Here is a 21,430-nt window from a genome sequence, read left to right on the forward strand (position 1 = left end):
GCACACAAACACTTGCTGCAGCCACCACAAACACATCACACCCGCTACACTACATAGCAGAACACCCACACACACCAAGAAACATTAAAACTACACCCAAAGACCTTTATTACACACAGATACTCTCTTCTCTTCCTCCACAACCACCAAATACCAGCCTCCGGAAACATATTCATAATCATATCACTCACCGCTCCATTAACACACTGAAAGACAACACACTGCTGCATGCCAGACCCCCTGATATCCACCCTTCTGAATCCTCTCTCCCACGTAAGGACAGAGTCCACTTGGCCAGACTGCGATGCGGTCACCACCCAGCACTTCTAAGCTACCAGAAGAGGCTGGACGACCGTGTTGTGAACAGCTGCCCAGGATGTAACACTTCACCCCATACCATACAACACATAATGGAAGACTGCATTATACACAATCATGCACGCAAACAACACAACATACACTCTATAAAGGATTTGTGGGAAAACCCAGTTTCGGCCGTGGCCTTCCTTGGGGAGACGGGACTGCTCGGACAGACAGTCTAGGGAACGACAACAACAACAACAACACGAAACTACGGTAGAGTTGCGCGCCAAGATGTTTCAGTCTAAATTACCCTCAACACCTGTTGCTGATATTGATAAGCTTGTAGTTATGACAGAGGGGCAGCTTCATCAAATCTTGTCAAAGCTTTCTTGCAAGATATGTAGGGAAGATGTGGGGGTGAATATACGGATGGAAAACTTCGATGCAGACATCAGTGTCACCTGCGGCTGCAACAATGACTGCGTAACTATAGAACCTGTTGGAGAAGAGTACCAGAGGAGCAAGATAACTGTTGTAAACAGCTCAATGGTACACCAGTCCCTCGTAAATGATTTTGGGCATGCTGGGTTGTCATGAATTACAGGAGCACTTGGCATTGAAGGATTCAGCTGCTCAAAATACGCCAGGTATTCAAAGTACTTGTTCATGAAAATGAACAAGCACTATAAAGAGTGCATGAAAAGTGCAATAGCTGGAATTTTCGAATTCCATTCTTCAAAGGGAGAACACGTTTCTGATGACGGTGTCCTTGATATTGCTGTCACATATGATGGCACCTGATTGACATGAGGTCATAAGTCTCGTATCAACATTAGCCTCGTGATTGAAGTCAACACTGGCATCGTTGTTGACATAGAGGTGCTCTGCAATCACTGCAGTTCTTGCACCAAATACAAGAAAACACTATCACCTGCAGATTTTCTTACCTGGAAGGATGCCCACAAAGCTTCAGGTACCTGTGGGATGAATTTTCATGGTAATTCTGGTACCATGGAAGTAGAGGCAGCTGTGAGGATATGGAGTCATTCTGAAAAACAGACCCTTAGGTATACGACTTTTGTTGGAGATGGAGACTCCAGTGCTTTCAACGCTGTGTGTGCCCTAAACGATGGTCAAGGACCCTATAATGTTCCCGTTTTCAAGGAAGAGTGTGTCAACCACGTCAGCAAGCGCCTGGGAACAAGACTTAGAAAACTAAAAAAGGAGCAAGTCACCATCATCTCCACCAAAACAGGAAGAACCATGAGATGAAGTGAGCTAGGTGGAGCTAATATGTTGACAGATGCTGTCATTGGAAAGTTGACACAGTATTATGGGAAGGCAATACGTGATTGTGTGAATACTGATGTTCAGACAATGCGTAAAGCTATCATGGCTTCCTACCTGCATTCTGTCAGCACAGATGAGAAGCCATTGAATTCTTACTGTCCTAAGGGAGAAGACTCATGGTGTTTTTTCCAGAGAGCACTAGCCAGGCAAGAGGAACCCAAGTCTCACAGAGTCAAGAAGCCGTTCCTGGTGAAGATTCCCACTGAGAAGCGGAAATCCATCCTGGCAATATATCAAGACCTCACCTCTACAGAGCTTTGAGAGAAATGCCTCAAAGGAAGGACACAAAACCAAAATGAAAGCTTCCATGCAAAGATTTGGGCTTTGAGTTCAAAGAGGAAGTTTGCATCAGTAGCTAGAGTTCAATTCTGTGCTCAAGTTGCAGTTCTGAACCACATCTTTGGTTATGAACTTGCATATATGCCATCAGCAAGAGGGACAACAACCAGTGATGCCATAAAACAGCTTAGGATGGCAGATAAAGGTCGTCTGTCGCCAAAGATGCATCGCGCCAAGAAAAGAAAGAGTGCACGCTTGGAACCTGAGCAATATAACCCTGGTGGATACTAACTGGATCCATCATATAAACCTATAATTGATCAAAAGCTGGCAACAAAGAGTAGGGTGGTGCCTATGATACCCTTTCAACACCATAACATCATAAATAATGAAAGGGGACCAGTAACCATGAAAAAAAATCTTTGACGCTCATTTCTGAAAAACTTGATTTTTGCACATTTAATTTGATTCATATCCAAAACGCCTTCACTGATTTTCAACTGCAAATCCTTTTTGGATTCAGCATAATTGGGAGAAAATTTGGAGGCAGATTTATGTCCTTCTGTCAAGGACTAGTAGGATTTTTTCATATATACATTTTTTTTTTTTTTTTTTCATCAACTTTGAATTTTTTTTTCTCATAACAGATTGATCAGATCATCATAATTCTGCCTCCGTTTCTTCATCTATCTTACATACATACATACATATACCAAGGCTTTTTCCCCCTTACAAGGGAGGTAGCCAAAAAGAAAAAGGCATAAAATCATTCCCACCCATTTCATCCCTTAAAACACTCCACCCTCCCTCTTATCTTAGCACCTCCTGAATGACGGGTCATCACTGCACCTTGTCCACTGCCCTGGGTCAGAAGCAGTGTCACAAGACACAGCAAGGCCGCTTCATTAAATCGGCAACCCCCCCTCTCCATCCCCCCCATTGCATAAAATGAGAGGATGGGGAGAAATCCCTTCGGGCTGCGTCAAATTTTGCTCACACATACTACCTCACCCCCCATCCACCCGCCCATTCCACCTCATGCTATCACAACATCATCCATATACAACCATTCTCCATTCACCCCAGTCTTCTATCCTCTCCCATCCTTCCTCAACAGACATTCCCCTCTTCCCCAAAGCCCCCTTCACCCCATCCATCCACCTCATCCTAGGATGTCCCCTCATGTTCACTCCCTCCACATCTGCCTTCCACACCTGTTTTACTAGTCTTTCTTCACTCATTCTTTCCATGTGTCCAAACCATCCTAATATTCTTTCATCAACCCTATCTCCCAGCTCCTTTTCCACCCCTGTTCTCCTCCTCACCTCCTCATTTCTCACTCTATCTAGCCTAGTAACCCCCATCATACTTCTCAGACACCTCATCTCAAACACATTCAAACTCCTCTCTTCTTCTCTTATGTTCCATGTTTCTGCCCCATACAGTGCTGTTGGCACAATCACTCCTTCATACAGTCTCCTCTTAGCATCCATTCCCAAATGTCTATTCCTCATTACATTCTTTAATCCACCAAGGCATTTACTCGCTTCTCTCAATCTACATTCTACCTCCACTTTCACTCCACCTTTCCCTGCCACATTTGCACCCATCTAAAACTATCCACTTCCTCCATCTATCTTACCCCATTATAAAGAAAAAAAAAAAAAAAAAAAAAAATCAATATCCAGACAAAGGTCTACCCTCTGAATCGATTTCAAATTTTTCAAAAATTACCCCTCGTAAAAAATCATAATAAAAAAAGTATAAGCATAAATGACATGAAAACTCGGTGGTATATTCTCTGAGACTAGGAAGACAGTTACTCTGAGACAGTTACTAGGAAAAAATCTCAGCCACTTTCACCCCCAAAATAAAAAAGTTCGATTTTCTAATAGACGATCCTCTTAATATAATCTACTGAACTGAATGAAACATTCCCTGAAAGACCAGTAGCAGGGAATTTAATGAACCATGCCCCTGGTTCAACTTGCTGGTGGCAGGGTTCAAACTGAGATCACATCGACCTTCGTTGCAAGTAGCAATGCCCTAACCCACTTGGCCAGCAAGCATCCAGACCAGTGGATGAAAACTAGAAAAGGCTAAGATGTCTGGATGAAGAGAAATGACTAGCACAGTCCCACAAGTGTTGGTACTGGCACCCATAGTGCTCTTGATCTACATAAACTATTTGATGGAAGGTTTATTAGACCTTCCATCAAACAGTTTGGACACCTCACTCCTATGAATTAAAACGCTATCTTTATTTCTGTAACTATTCTCTTGTGGCCCCTCCTCACTCTACTCTTCTACTTAAACCTATGTGTCTACTTCAGAGATACATGTTCAAACTATACTAACAATTCTTCTATCTATATACCATGAGCTTCCCCCCCCCCCTTATAAAGGAGGTTGCTAAGTCAGGGGCACGTACCTATTACCAACCATTACACTCCCCTCCACAGCGCTTTCCACCCCTCCCATCTCAGCTCCTCTTAGATGATGGGTTATCTCTGCATCCACCAACTGCCCTGGGTTAAATGCAATACAGCAAGATGCAGTACTTACAATCTGAAAAGAGCCAGGTCATTCTGGTGTGGGTTTCGAGGATCTATGTGTAGAATGGGTCCAGCAAGTTGCACCAAACGTTCAGGGCTGCTCATAAGCTGTGTATATAAATCAAAATTACAAACCTGTCAAATCATAACAAAGCAATATTATCTGAGAAGTAATACTGTCTAATCCTCAATAATGTTTGATACTCATTTAGTTATGAGAACCACCTCAATATATTTTAAAGAGACTGGAACCTAAAACTGTAGCTCATTTCCTATACACTAAAATTAGGTATATACAGGGTGTTCAGGATAAATTTGACACTTTTTCAGAAAGGAAAGAAAAACGTCATACATACATACATATACCAAGGCTTTTTCCCCCTTACAAGGGAGGTAGCCAAAAAGGGAAAGGCATAAAATCACTCCCACCCATTTCATCCCTTAAAACACTCCACACCCCTCCCACCCTCCCTCTTATCTGAGCACCTCCTGGATGATGGGTCATCCCTGCATCTTGCCCACTGCCCTGGGTCTGAGGCAGTGTCGCAAGACACAGCACATCCACAGCAAGGCCGCTTCATTAAATCGGCGACCCCCCCTCCCCGTCCCCCCTTGCATAAAAGGAGAGGATGGGGAGAAATCCCTTCAGGCTGCATCAAAATTTTTCTCACACATACTACCTCACCCCCCACCCCCCCACCCATTCCTCCTCATGCAATCACAACATCATCCATATACAACCATTCTCCATTCACCTCTGTCTTCCGTCCTCTCCCGTCCTTCCTCAACAGACATTCCCCTCTTCCCCAAGGCCCCCTTCACCCCATCCATCCACCTCATCCTAGGATGTCCCCTCATGTTCACTCCCTCCACATCAGCCTTCCATACCTCTTTTACTAGTCTTTCTTCACTCATTCTTTCCATGTGTCCAAACCATCCTAATATTCTTTCATCAACCCTATCTCCCAGCTCCTTTTCCACCCCTGTTCTCCTCCTCACCTCCTCATTTCTCACTCTATCTAGCCTAGTAACCCCCACCATACTTCTCAGACATCTCATCTCAAACACATTCAAACTCCTTCTCTCTTCTTCTCTTATGTTCCATGTTTCTGCCCCATACAGTGCTGTTGGCACAATCACTCCTTCATACAGTCTCCTCTTCGCATCCATTCCCAAATGTCTATTCCTCATTACACTCTTCAATCCACCAAGGCATTTACTCGCTTCTCTCAATCTACATTCTACCTCCACCTTTTCCTGCCACATTTGCACCCAAGTATCTAAAACTATCCACTTCCTCCAGACGCTCTCCCTTAATGTTCACTTCCAGTCTACTGCCACTTTCACCCCTTGTAAATCTCATAACCTTACTTTTACCCACATTTATCTTCAGCTGTCATCTATCACATACTCTCCCAAACTCTGCCACCAACTTCCTCAATCCCTCCTCCGATCCTGCCACAAGCGCAGTGTCGTCCGCAAACAACAGCTGACTCACCTCCCACTTTTCTCCATTTTCTTTAACCATCTCCAATCCCTGACTCACTACCCTTGCATTCACCTCTCACACTACCCCATCCATGTATAAGTTGAACAGCCAGGGCGACATAATGCATCCTTGACGAAGTCCCACCTTTACCTCGAACCACTCACTCTCTCCATTTCCAATCCTGACACAAGCTCTACTACTCACATAAAAACTCTTGACAGCTCCCAAAAGCTTTCCTCCTATCCCATAAATCTGCATAACCTCCCACAGTGCCTTCCTGTCTACCCTGTCATAAGCCTTTTCCAGATCCATAAAAGCCCAAAAGACATCCTTCCCCTTTCCTATAGCTTTCTCACATATATGTCTTACCACAAAGATCTGATCTACACAACCTCTACCTGTCCTAAATCCACACTGTTCCTCACCAATTACTCCTTCTGTTCCTCTCCTAATCCTCTCAATCAAGAGCCTCCCATAAGCCTTCCCTACTACACTTAACAAGCTAATCCCTCTGAAACTACTACATTCACACTTGTCCCCTTTTCCCTTGTAAAGAGGAATTATACAGGCACTCCTCCAGTCCTCCGGTACTCTACCCTCTCTCCAGCAAACATTAAATAACCTCACCAACCAGTCCACCATCACCGTACCTCCCTTTTTCAGACATTCTGCATGGCATCCATCCAGACCAGGTGCCTTACCTGCTTTCATCATCTTAACAACTGCCTTCACCTCATCCTTATTTCTCCTCCATTTTCCTCACTCATCACTCTCATTTTCTTCGCATTTCCCACTGCAGCTATCTTTCCTTCCCTCTCCTCCTTCACATCTAGCAATTCCCTAAAATATTCTGCCCATCTTCCCCTTACTGCCTTCTCTTCCATTATCATCTCTCCATCTGTACCTTTTACCTTTTCTTCCCTACTTGATTCGCCTCCTCTTCCTCTCTTAATTTCTTTCAAAATTTGAAATGCATCTCTTGGAGGATCTTTTGGATAAGGAATCAGCAAAACTGTTGGTGTTAAATACTAGTAAGGGTTTACAAGGCATTAAGCGCCTAGGTTATGATGTAAAAATAGCTCCAGCTATATTTCGGGCTGTAATGGATAAGATTTTGATAGGTATTAAAGAAGTATTCTGTTATATAGATGACATTTTGGTTGCCTCTAATAATGTAGAGGAACACATCAATGTTCTGAGGAAAATATTTGCCAGATTTTCAGAGTATAATGTAAGAATGAATGAAAACAAATGTCTATTTTTTTAAGGATCATGTACAATATTTAGGACATGAGTTGTGTGCAGATGGTATACGTCCTCTACAGGACAAAACCAAGGCTATTAGAGAAGCCCCTAGACCAATGGATGCGTCAGAACTAAGGTCTTTGTTTGGGATGATTAACTTTTACAGCAAACTCCTTCCAAATTTAGCTACCAAACTTCATCCCCTGTACGAGTTACTCAACCATTCAACTGTATGGAATTGGGACACAAGTTGTGATAAAGCTTTCAACTATGTCAAGGAACTAATGACTGGAGACCTTGTTTTGGTACACTATGACCCAGATAAGTCACTTATTTTGAATGTAGATGCCAGTCCTTATGGTGTGGGAACTGTGCTGAGCCACAAATTAGATGATTCAGAAAAGCCTACTGCCTTTGCTTCAAGAACTTTAAGTAAAGCAGAGAAAAATTATGCATATATTGAAAAAGAGGCCTTAGCCATTATCTTTGTAATAAAGAAGTTTCATTTATATCTATATGGCAATAAATTCATGTTAGTTACTGACCATCGGCCATTTCTCACATCTTTGGTCCAAAGAGTGGAATTCCTATCCTGGCAGCTGCTAGAGTGCAGTGATGGACATTAATTTTTGCTGGGGTATTGGCTGCATGTTGTTATGTCAAAGTAGCATGCAGTTGATACTTTAGGGTCTATATGGGGCACCCCTATGGACCAGAGCCACACATCATTTTGTCTGTGATAGAGGGGGACTCTGTTCACAGAGAAATGATGAAACTATTATTATACTGCTACATCCTCCTGCTCCCTGATTGAGTTCCAATATGCAGACGACAACAGCATTGCAGCACTTTCAGAGGAGGACCTTCAACGGATCCTGAATGCCTTCAACAAAGCATACATCTCCCTTGGTCTCACCATCAACTCCAAGAAGACCCAGATATTATATCAACCATCTCCTAATGATCCAACCAGAACAGAACCATCAATCAAGCTTGGAGAAACAACACTCGAAAACGTGGATCATTTCCCTTATCTTGGTAGTCATCTATCATCAAATCTTGACCCGAGTGATGAGATTCAACATCGACTGAAGTGTGCTGGAACTGCCTTCGGTCATCTCCGTAACAGAATCTTTCAAGACCATGATATCAGAACCGACACCAAAATGGCCGTGTACAACGCAGTAGTCATCCCAACACTTCTGTACGCATCTGAAACCTGGACAACGTACCGTCGCCATCTGGACACGTTGGAAAAGTTTCATCAAAGATGTCTACAAAGTATCCTGAACATCAGTTGGGAAGACAGAAGAACTAATGTCAGCGTCCTGAAAGCAGCCAAAGCAACAAGCATTGAGGCTCACATCATCAAAAGTCAACTGAGATGGAGTGGGCATGTTGTTCGAATGTCTGACGACCGTTTACCAAAACAGATTTTCTATTCGCAACTGAAAGAAGGAAATCGGAAGAAAGGAGGACAGAAGAAGAGATACAAGGATCTGTTGAAGGCCAACATGAAAAAATGTAACATCGACTTCAACAACTGGGAAGAAAATGCAAGAGACCGAAACTTCTGGAGGTCCACCATTCGCGAAGGAACAACAACATTCGAAACAAACCGTTGTGAAGAGTTGGAAGAAAAGCGAAGAAGGAGGAAGGAGAGGCAACTCCAACCGAAACCAGATCTCCCGCAAGGAACAACATGCCCAACATGCGGAAGATCCTTCAAAGCCCGAATTGGTCTCATCAGCCACCTTCGGGTACACAAATAACCGCACTCAGACCAGAACGAAGACCATCATCCTCTGAAGAGAGAGGGATAGCCACGACGACGACGACCTCCATTATGCTGTCCCCCAACCCCTTGTTGCTGTACTGTACAATTTCTCAGAATTTCATTTCCTTGTTTTGCCTACCCTATGGTGGGGGAAAAGAATGCTGCCACCAAGTATTCCCACTTGAATCGTAAGAGGCAAGAAAAACGGGACAGGGATTGGGTCCAGGCATCCTTCTCACTGTAGCCCCACAGGGGACATTCCTAAAAAAGTAAAGGCATAAGAGGGTCTAGGAGCTTTCCAACCAGCACCCTAAGGTTTGGATCTTTTAATGTGTGTGGATATGGTACAGATGAGAGTAAAAGGGATGAGATAGGTAGTATGTTTGTGAGAAGAAAGATGGATGTGTTGGCTTTGAGTGAAACTAAGCTGAGAGGGAGGGGTGAGTGTGAGTTTGGAAGTGTAATTGAGAGGTTCTCAGGAGTGAAGAGAGGGCGAGGGAGAGAAGGGGTGGCTATAAGTGAAGAGATAGGTAAACGTGTAGTGTAGTGGAAGGAGGTTTCTTCAAGGATAATGTGGACGAAGGTGAAACTGGGAAAGGAGATGCGGGTTTTTGTAAGTGCATATGGGCCTGGTAGTGAGATGACTGTAGAAGAAAGGGAGGTTTTTTTGGATAGATTTAAATGAGTGCAGAGAAGGATTAGGGAGGAACATCAATGTAGTAGTATTGGGAGACCTTAATGCTAGGGTAGGAAATGAACCAATTGACGGTGTGGTTGGGAAATGGGGAGTTCCAGGAAAGAATCGTAGTAGAGAGTTGATGGTGGAGATGTGTCTAGAGAGTTGATGATAGCAAATAGAATGTTTCAAAAGAAAGTCAAGCATAAGTACACATGGGAGAGGGTGGTGGATGGAAGGGTGGTAGAGCATTAACGGACTATGTAGTGGTAGATAGGAGTATAATAGGAAAAGTTAAGAATGTACGTGTGCTAAAATACACTCACTAAGATGATTCATACTTATATTCCTTTTAAGGACAGACGTTCCCCAAATCAGGCTTGCCCAAAGTGGCTCAACAAAGAAACTGAAAAAAGTATTGCTAAAAAGACAGGCTTATAAGAAATATAAGTTCTCGGGTGCATCTAATGACTATGAAAGTTATGTATCAATACAGAGAGATTTAAAAAAGACAATAAAAAAAGAAAACGACAATACGAAATGAACATCGCTGATAAATACAAAGAGAATCCCATAGAATTCTATAGTTACATTAGAGATAAAAAGGTTGTTAGGAATCACATTTGTCCACTATTATCTGCTGACGGTCAACTCGAATATTCAAATGAAGGAATGTGTAATATTTTATAAACAATTATTTTAGCTTGGTATTCGTAAACAAAACACCTCAAAGTGAACTCCAAACTGAAACCTGTGAGAAGTCTAGGGTAAACTTAATACGGTAAATATACATACATACATACATATACCAAGGCTTTTTCCCCCTTCCAAGGGAGGTAGCCAAAAAGAGAAAGGCATAAAAACACTCCCACCCATTTCATCCCTAAATACACTCCACACCCCTCCCACCCTTCCTCTCATCTGAGCACCTCCTGGATGATGGGTCATTCCTGCACCCTGCCCACCGCCCTGGGTCAGAAGCAGTGTCGCAAGACACAGTACATCCACAGCAAGGCCGCTTCATTTAATCGGCGACCCCCCCTCTCCGTCCCCCTTTGCATATAAGGCGAGGACGGGGAGAAATCCCTTCGGGCTGCGTCAAAATTTACTCACACATACTACCCCACCCCCCACCCCCCCGCCCATTCCTCCTCATGCAGTCACAACATCATCCATATACAACCATTCTCCACTCACCTCTGTCTTCCGTCCTCTCCCTTCCTTCCTCAACAGACATTCCCCTCTTCCCCAAGGCCCCCTTCACCCCATCCATCCACCTCATCCTAGGAAGTCCCCTCATGTTCACTCCCTCCACATCTGCCTTCCATACCTCTTTTACTAGTCTTTCTTCACTCATTCTTTCCATGTGTCCAAACCATCCTAATATTCTTTCATCAACCCTATCTCCCAAATCCTTTTTCACCCCTGTTCTCCTCCTCACCTCCTCATTTCTCACTCTATCCAGCCTAGTAACCCCTACCATACTTCTCAGACACCTCATCTCAAACACATTCAAACTCCTTCTCTCTTCTTCTCTTATGTTCCACGTTTCTGCCCCATACAGTGCTGTTGGCACAATCACTCCTTCATACAGTCTCCTCTTTGCATCCATTCCCAAATGTCTATTCCTCATTACACTCTTTAAACCACCAAGGCATTTACTCGCTTCTCTCAATCTACATTCTACCTCCACCTTCACTCCACCTTTTCCTGCTACACTTGCACCCAAGTATCTAAAACTATCCACTTCCTCCAGTCGCTCTCCCTTAATGTTCACTTCCAGTCTACTGCCACTTTCACCCCTTGTACATCTCATCACCTTACTTTTACCCACATTTATCTTTAGCTTTCTTCTATCACATACTCTCCCAAACTCTGCCACCAGCTTCCTCAATCCCTCCTCTGACCCTGCCACAAGCGCAGTGTCGTCCGCAAACAACAGCTGGCTCACCTCCCACTTTTCTCCATTTTCTTTAACCATCTCCAATCCCTGACTCACTACCCTAGCATTCACCTCTCGCACCACCCCATCCATGTATAAGTTGAACAGCCAGGGCGACATAACGCATCCTTGACGAAGTCCCACCTTTACTTCAAACCACTCACTCTCTCCATTTCTAATCCTAACACATGCTCTACTACTCTCATAAAAACTCTTGACAGCTCCCAAGAGCTTTCCTCCTATCCCATAAATCTGCATAACCTCCCACAGTGCCTTTCTGTCTACCCTATCATAAGCCTTTTCCAGATCCATAAAAGCCCAAAAAACATCCTTCCCCTTTCCTATAGCTTTCTCACATATCTGTCTTACCACAAAGATCTGATCTACACAACCTCTACCCGTCCTAAAACCACACTGTTCCTCACCAATTACTCCTTCTGTTCCTCTCCTAATCCTCTCAATTAAGATCCTCCCATAAGCCTTCCCTACTACACTCAACAGGCTAATCCCTCTGAAACTACTACATTCACACTTGTCCCCTTTTCCCTTGTAAAGAGGAACTATACAGGCATTACTCCAGTCCTCCGGTACTCTACCCTCTCTCCAGCAAACATTAAATAACCTCACCAACCAGTCCACCATCACTGAACCTCCCTTTTTCAGACATTCTGCATGGCATCCATCCAGACCAGGTGCCTTACCTGCTTCCATCATCTTTACAACTGCCTTCACCTCATCCTTCCTTATTTCTCCTCCATTCTCCTCACTCATCACTCTCATTTTCTTCGCATTTCCCACTGCAGCTATCTTTCCTTCCCTATCCTCCTTCACATTCAGCAACTCCCTAAAATATTCTGCCCATCTTCCCCTCACTGCCATCTCTTCCATTATCATCTCTCCATCTGTACCTTTTACCTTTTCTTCCCTACTTGATTCGCCTCCTCTTCCTCTCTTAATTTCTTTCCAAAACATCTTTTTATTACTTTCAAAATTTTCTGTCATACTCCTACCCCATTTCACATCTGCTCTCCTCTTTGCCTCCTTTACCTTTTGCTTTACTTCTCTTTTCTTTTCTTTGTACGTCTCATATGACTCCCCTGTCCTCTTTTGTAACCAATCTGTGAATGCTCGCTTCTTCTCTTCTACAACCTTCTTTGTTTCCTCATCCCACCATTCACTACCCTTTCTTCTATTTCCCCCTGTCCTTCTTGTTCCACACACCATCCTTGCACACTTTAAGACTCCCTCCTTGAACCATCCTTGAACCATCCCCATTCCTCCTCCACACCCATCTCTGCTCCACACCACTCCTCCTTCAGCTTCTTTTCGTACTCCTTCTCCTTTTCCTTTTCATTCAAGGAGTTCACTCTAAGAACCTCCCTACCTTTTGTCCCTTTCCTCCTTCTCCATCTATCCTCAACTCAAAGTTAATAAAACACCAGGGCTTGATGGATGGCATCCAAGAATCTTAAAGGAAATGAAAAATGAGATTGTTGTTCCATTAGAAATTATTTTCAAGAAATCCATCATATCCGGAGATGTCCCAAGAGAATGGAAGCTAGCTAACGTTACTCCCGTATTCAAAAAAGGTGACAAAAAGAAACCAAATAACTATAGGCCTATAAGTTTGCCTTCAATAGTAGAAAAAAAATGGAAACAATCATCAGAGATGCTATCGAACATCATTTAGAAAGTAACCGTTTGATAAATGATAGCCAGCATGGTTTCAGACGGAGACATTCTTGCATGACTAACTTATTCAAATTCTACAACACAGTTCTCTCAAATTATGACAAAAGAAACAATATAGATTTAATATATCTAGACTTTGCAAAAGCTTTTGATACCATCCCCCACGAAAGACTACTCCCTAAATTAGCTTCACACGGAATAAGTGGTAGCCTATTAAGTTGGACTAGTAATTGGTTGAATGGTCGAAAACAGAGAGTTGTTTTAAATGGAAAAACTTCTGGATGGAAAAATGTTAGAAGTGGAGTTCCTCAGGGTTCCGTTCTTGGGCCACTTCTATCCATAGTATATATAAATGATATAGACCATGGTCTAAAATCTACTATTTCCAAATTTGCTGATGATACAAAACTGTGCAGAATGGCAAATGATCACTTAAACCAATTAGATATTCAAGAAGATTTAGATAAATTACAGCAATGGTCTGAAAAGTGGCTAATGAAATTTAACACAAGTAAATGCAAGGTAATGCATGTAGGTAAAAATAACAGTATGATTACAAGTTATTTGGAAATTCGTTAACAAAAGTGGATAGTGAAAAAGATCTTGGCGTAATTATCAGTAACGATCTCAAATCATCCAAGCAGTGCATTTCAGCCTCTGAGAAAGCAAATAAGATTCTAGGAAAGATTGTGCGATCTTTTGATTTCAAAAGTCCATCACTCATTAACAAGCTATATAAATCGTTAGTTCGTCCACATTTGGAATATGCTGTTTCCGTATGGTCACCGAATCTCATTAACCACTTCAGTACGGGACTTAAATCTCGCGGGCAGCAGCCAATGCCAGCCGTATGACGTAACGAAATAATATTCGCATCATAAAATATAGTCGCCGCTTATATCGATCGTTCTCTCTTTCACCCGCGAATTTTGAAAACCACAGAGAATGGGATTCAGGGCGCATTTGGGAGAATGTAAAAACACAGGGGCGACTACAATAAATATAATCAAGACGCCGATATGGCAGCGTCGCGAATCCACTTGCTCCTCATGACGCCTACGTGTGCGGCACCGTATGGAAGGGGTTAAAGACATTGACAGACTGGAAAAAGTACAACGGCGAGCCACAAAACTGATTCCAAATATCAAAAATAAATCATACGAAAATTGACTAAAATATATGAATCTGTTTTCCCTAAAAAAGCATAGACACAGAGGTGACTTGATACAGGTCTTTAAGATTCTAAAGGGAATTGACATCAAAATTGACAAAATTTCACATTGAATGAGAATCAGACAAGAAACAATGGTCTTAAACTGTCCGGAAATAGATTCAATTTGGAAGTAGGTAGAAACAACTTTGCCAACTGTGTAGTTAATGATTGGAATAAACTTCCTGCACAGGTAGTGCAATGTAGTTCAGTTCAAAGCTTTAAGAATCATTTAGATAAACACCTAAGCAAGATGCTGTAATGATTATAATTTATTTTATATTTTTTTGTTTTGTTATCATTTGTCTGTTTGATTTTCATTTATTATTAGTTAAATGTCAATTTATTATTATTTACTATTCACCTGTTTGTTTATTATTTAACTATACCTATGCATTTATTTATGTATTTTATTTGTTATTTACATTACTATAGTTTTTATAAAAAAAAAAAAAAAAAATCGCATTCAACCTAGATATGGACCAAAAGGTCTCCTGTCGGCATGCTCCGCCTTTGTAATCCTTAATCCTTTGTAAGGGAAGAGAGTGGGGGAATATCAAATAATTTTTTGGTGGAAGGTAAGTTGAGAGTGGAGGATAGATGGAGAAAGGGGAAAAGGACAAAAGGTAGGGAGGTGCTTAGAGTGAACTCTTTAAATGAAAATGAAAATGAGGCGTACAAGAAGAACCTGAGAGAGGAGTGGGAGGGAGTGAAGGATAGAGTAGAGGTAGGAGTGGAGGAGGAATGGGGATGGTTCAAGGAGGGAGTCATAAAGTGTGCAAAGATGGTATATGGAACAAGAAGGACGGGAGAAATTTGAAGGAAGGGTAGTGAATGGTGGAATGAGGAAACAAAGAAGGTTGTAGAAGAGAAGAAGCGAGCTTTCACAGATTGGTGACAAAATAGGACGAGGGAGTCATATGAGAGGTACAAAGAAAAGAAAAGAGAAGTAAAGCAAAAGGTAAAGGAGGCAAAGAGGAGAGCAGATGTGAAGTGGGGTAAGAGTATAACAGAAAATTTTGAAAGTAATAAAAAGATGTTCTGGAAAGAAATTAAGAGAGGAAGAGGAGGCGAATCAAGTAGGGAAAAGGTAAAAGGTGCAGATGGAGAGATGATAATGGAAGAGAAGGCAATAAGGGGAAGATGGGCAGAGTATTTTAGGGAGTTGCTAAATGTGAAGGAGGATAGGGAGGGAAAGATTGCTGCAGTGGGAAGTGCTAAGAAAATGACCGTGATGAGTGAGGAAAATGGTAGAGAAATAAGGAAGGATTAAGTGAAGGCAGCTGTTAAGATGATGAGAGCAGGTAAGGCACCTGGTCTGGATGGACACCATGCAGAATGTCTTAAAAAAGGAGGTACAGTGATGGTGGACTGGCTGGTGAGGTTATTTAATGTTTGCTGGAGAGAGGGTAGAAAGCCGGAGGACAGGAGGAGTGCCTGTATACAGTAGTTCCACTTTACAAGGGAAAAGGGGACAAGTGTGAGTGTAGTAGTTTCAGAGGGATTACCTTGTTAAGTGTAGTTGGGAAGGCTTATGGGAGGATCTTGATTGAGAGGATTAGGAGAGTACCAGAGGGAGTAATTGGTGAAGAACAGTGTGGATTTAGAATGGGTAGAGGTTGTGAAGATCAGATTTTTGTGGTAAGACAGATATGTGAGAAAGCTATAGGAAAAGGAAAGGATGTTTCTTGGGCTTTTATGGATCTGGAAAAGGCTTATGATAGGGTAGACAGGAAGACACTGTGGGAGGTTTTACAGATATACGGGATAGGAGGAAAGCTTCTAGGAGCTGTCAGGAGTTGTTACAAGAGTAGTAGAGCATGTGTCAGGATTAGAAATGGAGAGAGTGAGTGGTTTGAGGTAAAGGTGGGACTTCGTCAGGGATGTGTTATGTCACCCTGGCTGTTCAACTTATACATGGATGGGGTGGTGAGAGAGATAAATGCAAGGGTGGTGGGTCAGGGATTGGAGATGGTTAAAGAAAATGGAGAAAAGTGGGAGGTGAGCCAGCTGTTGTTTGCGGACGACACTGCGCTTGTAGCAGGATCAGAGGAAGGATTGAGGAAGTTGGTAACAGAGTTTGGGAGTGTGAAAGAGGAAAGTTGAAGATAAATGTGGGTGAATGTAAGGTGATGAGATGTACAAGAGGTGAAAATGGCAGCAGACTGGAAGTGAGCATTAAGAGGGAGTGACTGGAGGAAGTGGATAGTTTTAGATACTTGGGTGCGAACGTGGCAAGAAAGGGTGGAGTGAAGGTGGAGGCAGAATGTAGTTTGAGAGAAGCGAGTAAATGCATTGGTGGATTAAAAAGTGTAATGAGGAAGAGACATTTGGGAATGGATACTAAGAGGAGATTGTATGAAGGAGTGATTGTGCCAACAGCACTGTATGGGGCAGAAACATGGAACATGAGAGTGGAAGAGAGAAGGAGTTTGAATGTGTTTGAGATGAGGTGTCTGAGAAGTATGATGAGGGTTACTAGGCTGGATAGAGTGAGAAATGAGGAGGTGAGGAGAACAGGGGTGGTAAGGGAGTTGGGAGATAGTATGGATGAAAGAGTATTGGGATGGTTTGGACACATGGAAAGAATGAGTGAAGAAAGACTAGTAAAAGAGGTATGGAAGGCAGATGTGGAGGGAGTGAACATGAGGGGGTGACTTAGGATGAGATGGATGGATGGGGTGAAGGGGGCCTTGGGGAAGAGGGGAATGCCTGTTGAGCAAGGATGGGAGATGACAGAAGACGGGTGAATGGAGAATGGTTGTATATGGATGATGATGTGATGCATGAGGTGAAATGGGTGGGGGGATGGGGGGTGAGGTAGTATGTGTGAGAAAAATTTGATGCAGCCTGAACGGATTTCTCCCCGTCTTCTCCTTTTCTGCATGAGGGGACGGAGAGGGAGGATTGCCAATTTAATGAAGTGGCCTTGCTGTGGATGTGCTGTGTCTTGCAACACTGCCTCTGACCCAGGGCAGTGGACAAGATGCAGGGATGACCTGTCATCCAGGAGGTGCCAAGATAAGAGGGAGGGTAGAGGGTGAAGGGGAGTGGAGTGTATTAGGGATGGAATGGGTGGGAATGATTTTTTATGCCTTTTTCTTTTTGGCTACCTCCCTTGTAAAGGGGAAAAAGCCTTTGGTAGATGTATGATGTATGAATATGACATTGTATAAAGGTCATCATCAGCTGAGAATAGTAATGTGGACTTATTGAGCAGACTTCCTTTGCCTGGTTTCAATGAGGTGATCCAAGATGAAAATTATGTGTGTCATACAATTGTTAATGACTTACCTGTCAGTGCTGCAAATGTTGCTAATTGTACCTCCAAAGATATAATGTTAGTTAAAGTTTATGAGTACACTGCTTCAGGCTGGCTTAGTTATACCAAGGATGCTGAACTTAAACCATTTTAGAACAGGAGACATGAATTGTCAATTGAAGATGATTGTCTGATGTGGGGAGGACATGTCACTATTCCATTTGAATTACAAAACATGGTATTGACTGAACCACAGGAGTGTCATCCAGACATGTGCCAAATGAAGGCTTTAGCCAGATCCTTTGTATGGTGGCCTGGGATTGACCAAGATATTGAGAACAATATGAGGTCTTGTGAGATTTGTGCTAATATAAGAGATACCCCAAAGGCAGCACCATTATATTTCTGGCTGTGGGCTACTGAACCATGGCAGAAAATACATATTGATTATGCAGAATGAGAGGTCAACAATTTTTGGTCATTGCTGATAGTCACTCAAAATGGATGGAAATATTTCATCTAAGTTCATTGACATTTGCAGTAACTATTAATGTACTCAAGGGTCTGTTTGCATGATATGGCTTACCCTAGGAGGTTGTGTCAGGTAATGGTCCCCAATTTATTTCTAGAAGAGAAGGCAGAGAGAGGAAGGTGGGCAGAGTATTTTAGGGAGTTGCTAAATGTGATGGTGGATAGGGAGGGAAAGGTAATTGCAGTGGAAAGCACTAAGAAAATGACCGTGATGAGTGAGGAAAATGGAGGAGAAATAGGGAAAGATGAAATGAAAGAAGCTGTTAAGATGATGAGAGCAGGTAAGGCACCTGAGTTGGATGGATACCATGCAGAATGTCTGAAGAAAGGAGGTACAGTTATGGTGGACTGGCTGGTGAGGTTATTTAATGTTTGTTTAAGAGAGGGTAGAGTGCCGGAGGACTGGAGGAGTGCCTCTATAGTTTCACTTTACAAGGGAAAGGGGGACAAGTGTGAGTGTAGTAGTTTCAGAGGGATCAGCTTGTTGAATGTAGTTGGGAAGGCTTATGGGAGGGTCTTGATTGAGAGGATTAGAAGAGGAACAGAGGGAGTAATTGGTGAGGAGCAGTGTGGTTTTAAGACAGGTCGGGGTTGTGTAGATCAGATTTTTGTGGTAAGACAGATATGTGAGAAAGCTATAGGAAAAGGTAAGGATGTTTTTAGGGGTTTTATGGATCTGGAAAAGGCTTATGACAGGGTAGACAGGAAGGCACTGTGGGAGGTACTGCAGATATATGGGATAGGAGGAAAGCTGTTAAGAGCAGTCAAGAGTTTTTACGAGAGTAGTAGAGCTTGTGTTAGGATTAGAAATGGAGAGAGTGAATGGTTTGAGGTAAAGGTAGGACTATGTCAGGGAAGTGTTATGTCGCCCTGGCTGTTCAATCTATACATGGATGGGATGCGATCGAGACAAACGACAAAGAGAAGGTAGGATTTGTCAGTATCTTACCCGCTTTACATCCTCTTGTTATTAATAAAGGCATTATCAGATGGAGAGATGATAATGGAAGAGATGGCAGTAAGGGGAAGATGGGCAGAATATTTTAGGGAGTTGCTAAATGTGAAGGAGGATAGGGAAGGAAAGATAGCTGCAGTGGGAAATGCGAAGAAAATGAGAGTGATGAGTGAGGAGAATGGAGGAGAAATAAGGAAGGATGAGGTGAAGGCAGTTGTAAAGATGATGAAAGCAGGTAAGGCACCTGGTCTGGATGGATGCCATGCAGAATGTCTGAAAAAGGGAGGTTCAGTGATGGTGGACTGGTTGGTGAGGTTATTTAATGTTTGCTGGAGAGAGGGTAGAGTACCGGAGGACTGGAGAAGTGCCTGTATAGTTCCTCTTTACAAGGGAAAAGGGGACAAGTGTGAATGTAGTAGTTTCAGAGGGATTAGCCTGTTAAGTGTAGTAGGGAAGGCTTATGGGAGGATCTTAATTGAGAGGATTAGGAGAGGAACAGAAGGAGTAATTGGTGAGGAACAGTGTGGATTTAGGACAGGTAGAGGTTGTGTAGATCAGATCTTTGTGGTAAGACAGATATGTGAGAAAGCTATAGGAAAGGAGAAGGATGTTTTTTGGGCTTTTATGGATCTGGAAAAGGCTTATGATAGGGTAGACAGAAAGGCACTGTGGGAGGTTATGCAGATTTATGGGATAGGAGGAAAGCTTTTGGGAGCTGTCAAGAGTTTTTATGAGAGTAGTAGAGCTTGTGTCAGGATTAGAAATGGAGAGAGTGAGTGGTTTGAAGTAAAGGTGGGACTTCGTCAAGGATGCGTTATGTCGCCCTGGCTGTTCAACTTATACATGGATGGGGTGGTGCGAGAGGTGAATGCTAGGGTAGTGGGTCAGGGATTGGAGATGGTTAAAGAAAATGGAGAAAAGTGGGAGGTGAGCCAGCTGTTGTTTGCGGACGACACTGCGCTTGTGGCAGGGTCAGAGGAGGGATTGAGGAAGCTGGTGGCAGAGTTTGGGAGAGTATGTGATAGAAGAAAGCTAAAGATAAATGTGGGTAAAAGTAAGGTGATGAGATGTACAAGGGGTGAAAATGGCAGTAGACTGGAAGTGAACATTAAGGGAGAGCGACTGGAGGAAGTGGATAGTTTTAGATACTTGGGTGCAAGTGTAGCAGGAAAAGGTGGAGTGAAGGTGGAGGTAGAATGTAGATTGAGAGAAGCGAGTAAATGCCTTGGTGGATTAAAGAGTGTAATGAGGAATAGACATTTGGGAATGAATGCGAAGAGGAGACTGTATGAAGGAGTGATTGTGCCAACAGCACTGTATGGGGCAGAAACGTGGAACATAAGAGAAGAAGAGAGAAGGAGTTTGAATGTGTTTGAGATGAGGTGTCTGAGAAGTATGGTGGGGGTTACTAGGCTGGATAGAGTGAGAAATGAGGAGGTGAGGAGGAGAACAGGGGTGAAAAAGGATTTGGGAGATAGGGTTTATGAAAGAATATTAGGATGGTTTGGACAAATGGAAAGAATGAGTAAAGAAAGACTAGTAAAAGAGGTATGGAAGGCAGATGTGGAGGGAGTGAACATGAGGGGACGTCCTAGGATGAGGTGGATGGATGGGGTGAAGGGGGCTTTGGGGAAGAGGGGAATGTCTGTTGAGGAAGGAAGGGAGAGGACAGAAGACAGAGGTGCGTGGAGAATGGTTGTATATGGATGATGTTGTGATTGCATGAGGAGGAATGGGCGGGGGGGTGGGGGGTGGGATAGTATGTGTGAGTAAATTTTGACGCAGCCCGAAGGGATTTCTCCCCGTCCTCTCCTTATATGCAAGGGGGGACGGAGAGGGGGGGTCGCCGATTAAATGAAGCGGCCTTGCTGTGGATGTGCTGTGTCTTGCAACACTGCTTCTGACCCAGGGCGGTGGGCAGGGTGCAGGGATGACCCGTCATCCAGGAGGTGCTCAGATGAGAGGGAGGGTGGGAGGGGTGTGGAGTGTATTTAGGGATGAAATGGGTGGGAGTGTTTTTATGCCTTTCCCTTTTTGGCTACCTCCCTTGGAAGGGGGAAAAAGCCTGTTTGGTGTGGTGTCAGTCCGAACTGTGTATTGTAGGATCACAGTGCTTGGGTACACGAGTCAACGACCCATCAAGAAACCTCTTCTAACTCTTAAA

The 21,430-nt window shown here is 43.2% G+C and overlaps 1 protein-coding gene across 6 annotated transcripts in view; it reads right to left on the minus strand.

Annotated features, from left to right (window-relative positions):
- Positions 1 to 21,430, minus strand: part of LOC143019507 (brefeldin A-inhibited guanine nucleotide-exchange protein 3) — a 659,822-nt gene that overhangs the window by 598,589 nt on the left and 39,803 nt on the right. For all 6 annotated transcript variants that reach the window (XM_076175183.1, XM_076175181.1, XM_076175182.1 and 3 more), the window contains exon 10: positions 4,498 to 4,595. In XM_076175183.1, coding sequence (XP_076031298.1) covers positions 4,498 to 4,595 — 98 coding nt within the window. The remainder of the gene's footprint in view (positions 1 to 4,497; positions 4,596 to 21,430) is intronic.

The sequence above is a fragment of the Oratosquilla oratoria genome, chromosome 37 (genome assembly GCF_046742065.1).
Source record: "Oratosquilla oratoria isolate Oo_2021 chromosome 37, ASM4674206v1, whole genome shotgun sequence".
In the NCBI taxonomy this organism is placed as follows: domain Eukaryota; kingdom Metazoa; phylum Arthropoda; class Malacostraca; order Stomatopoda; family Squillidae; genus Oratosquilla; species Oratosquilla oratoria.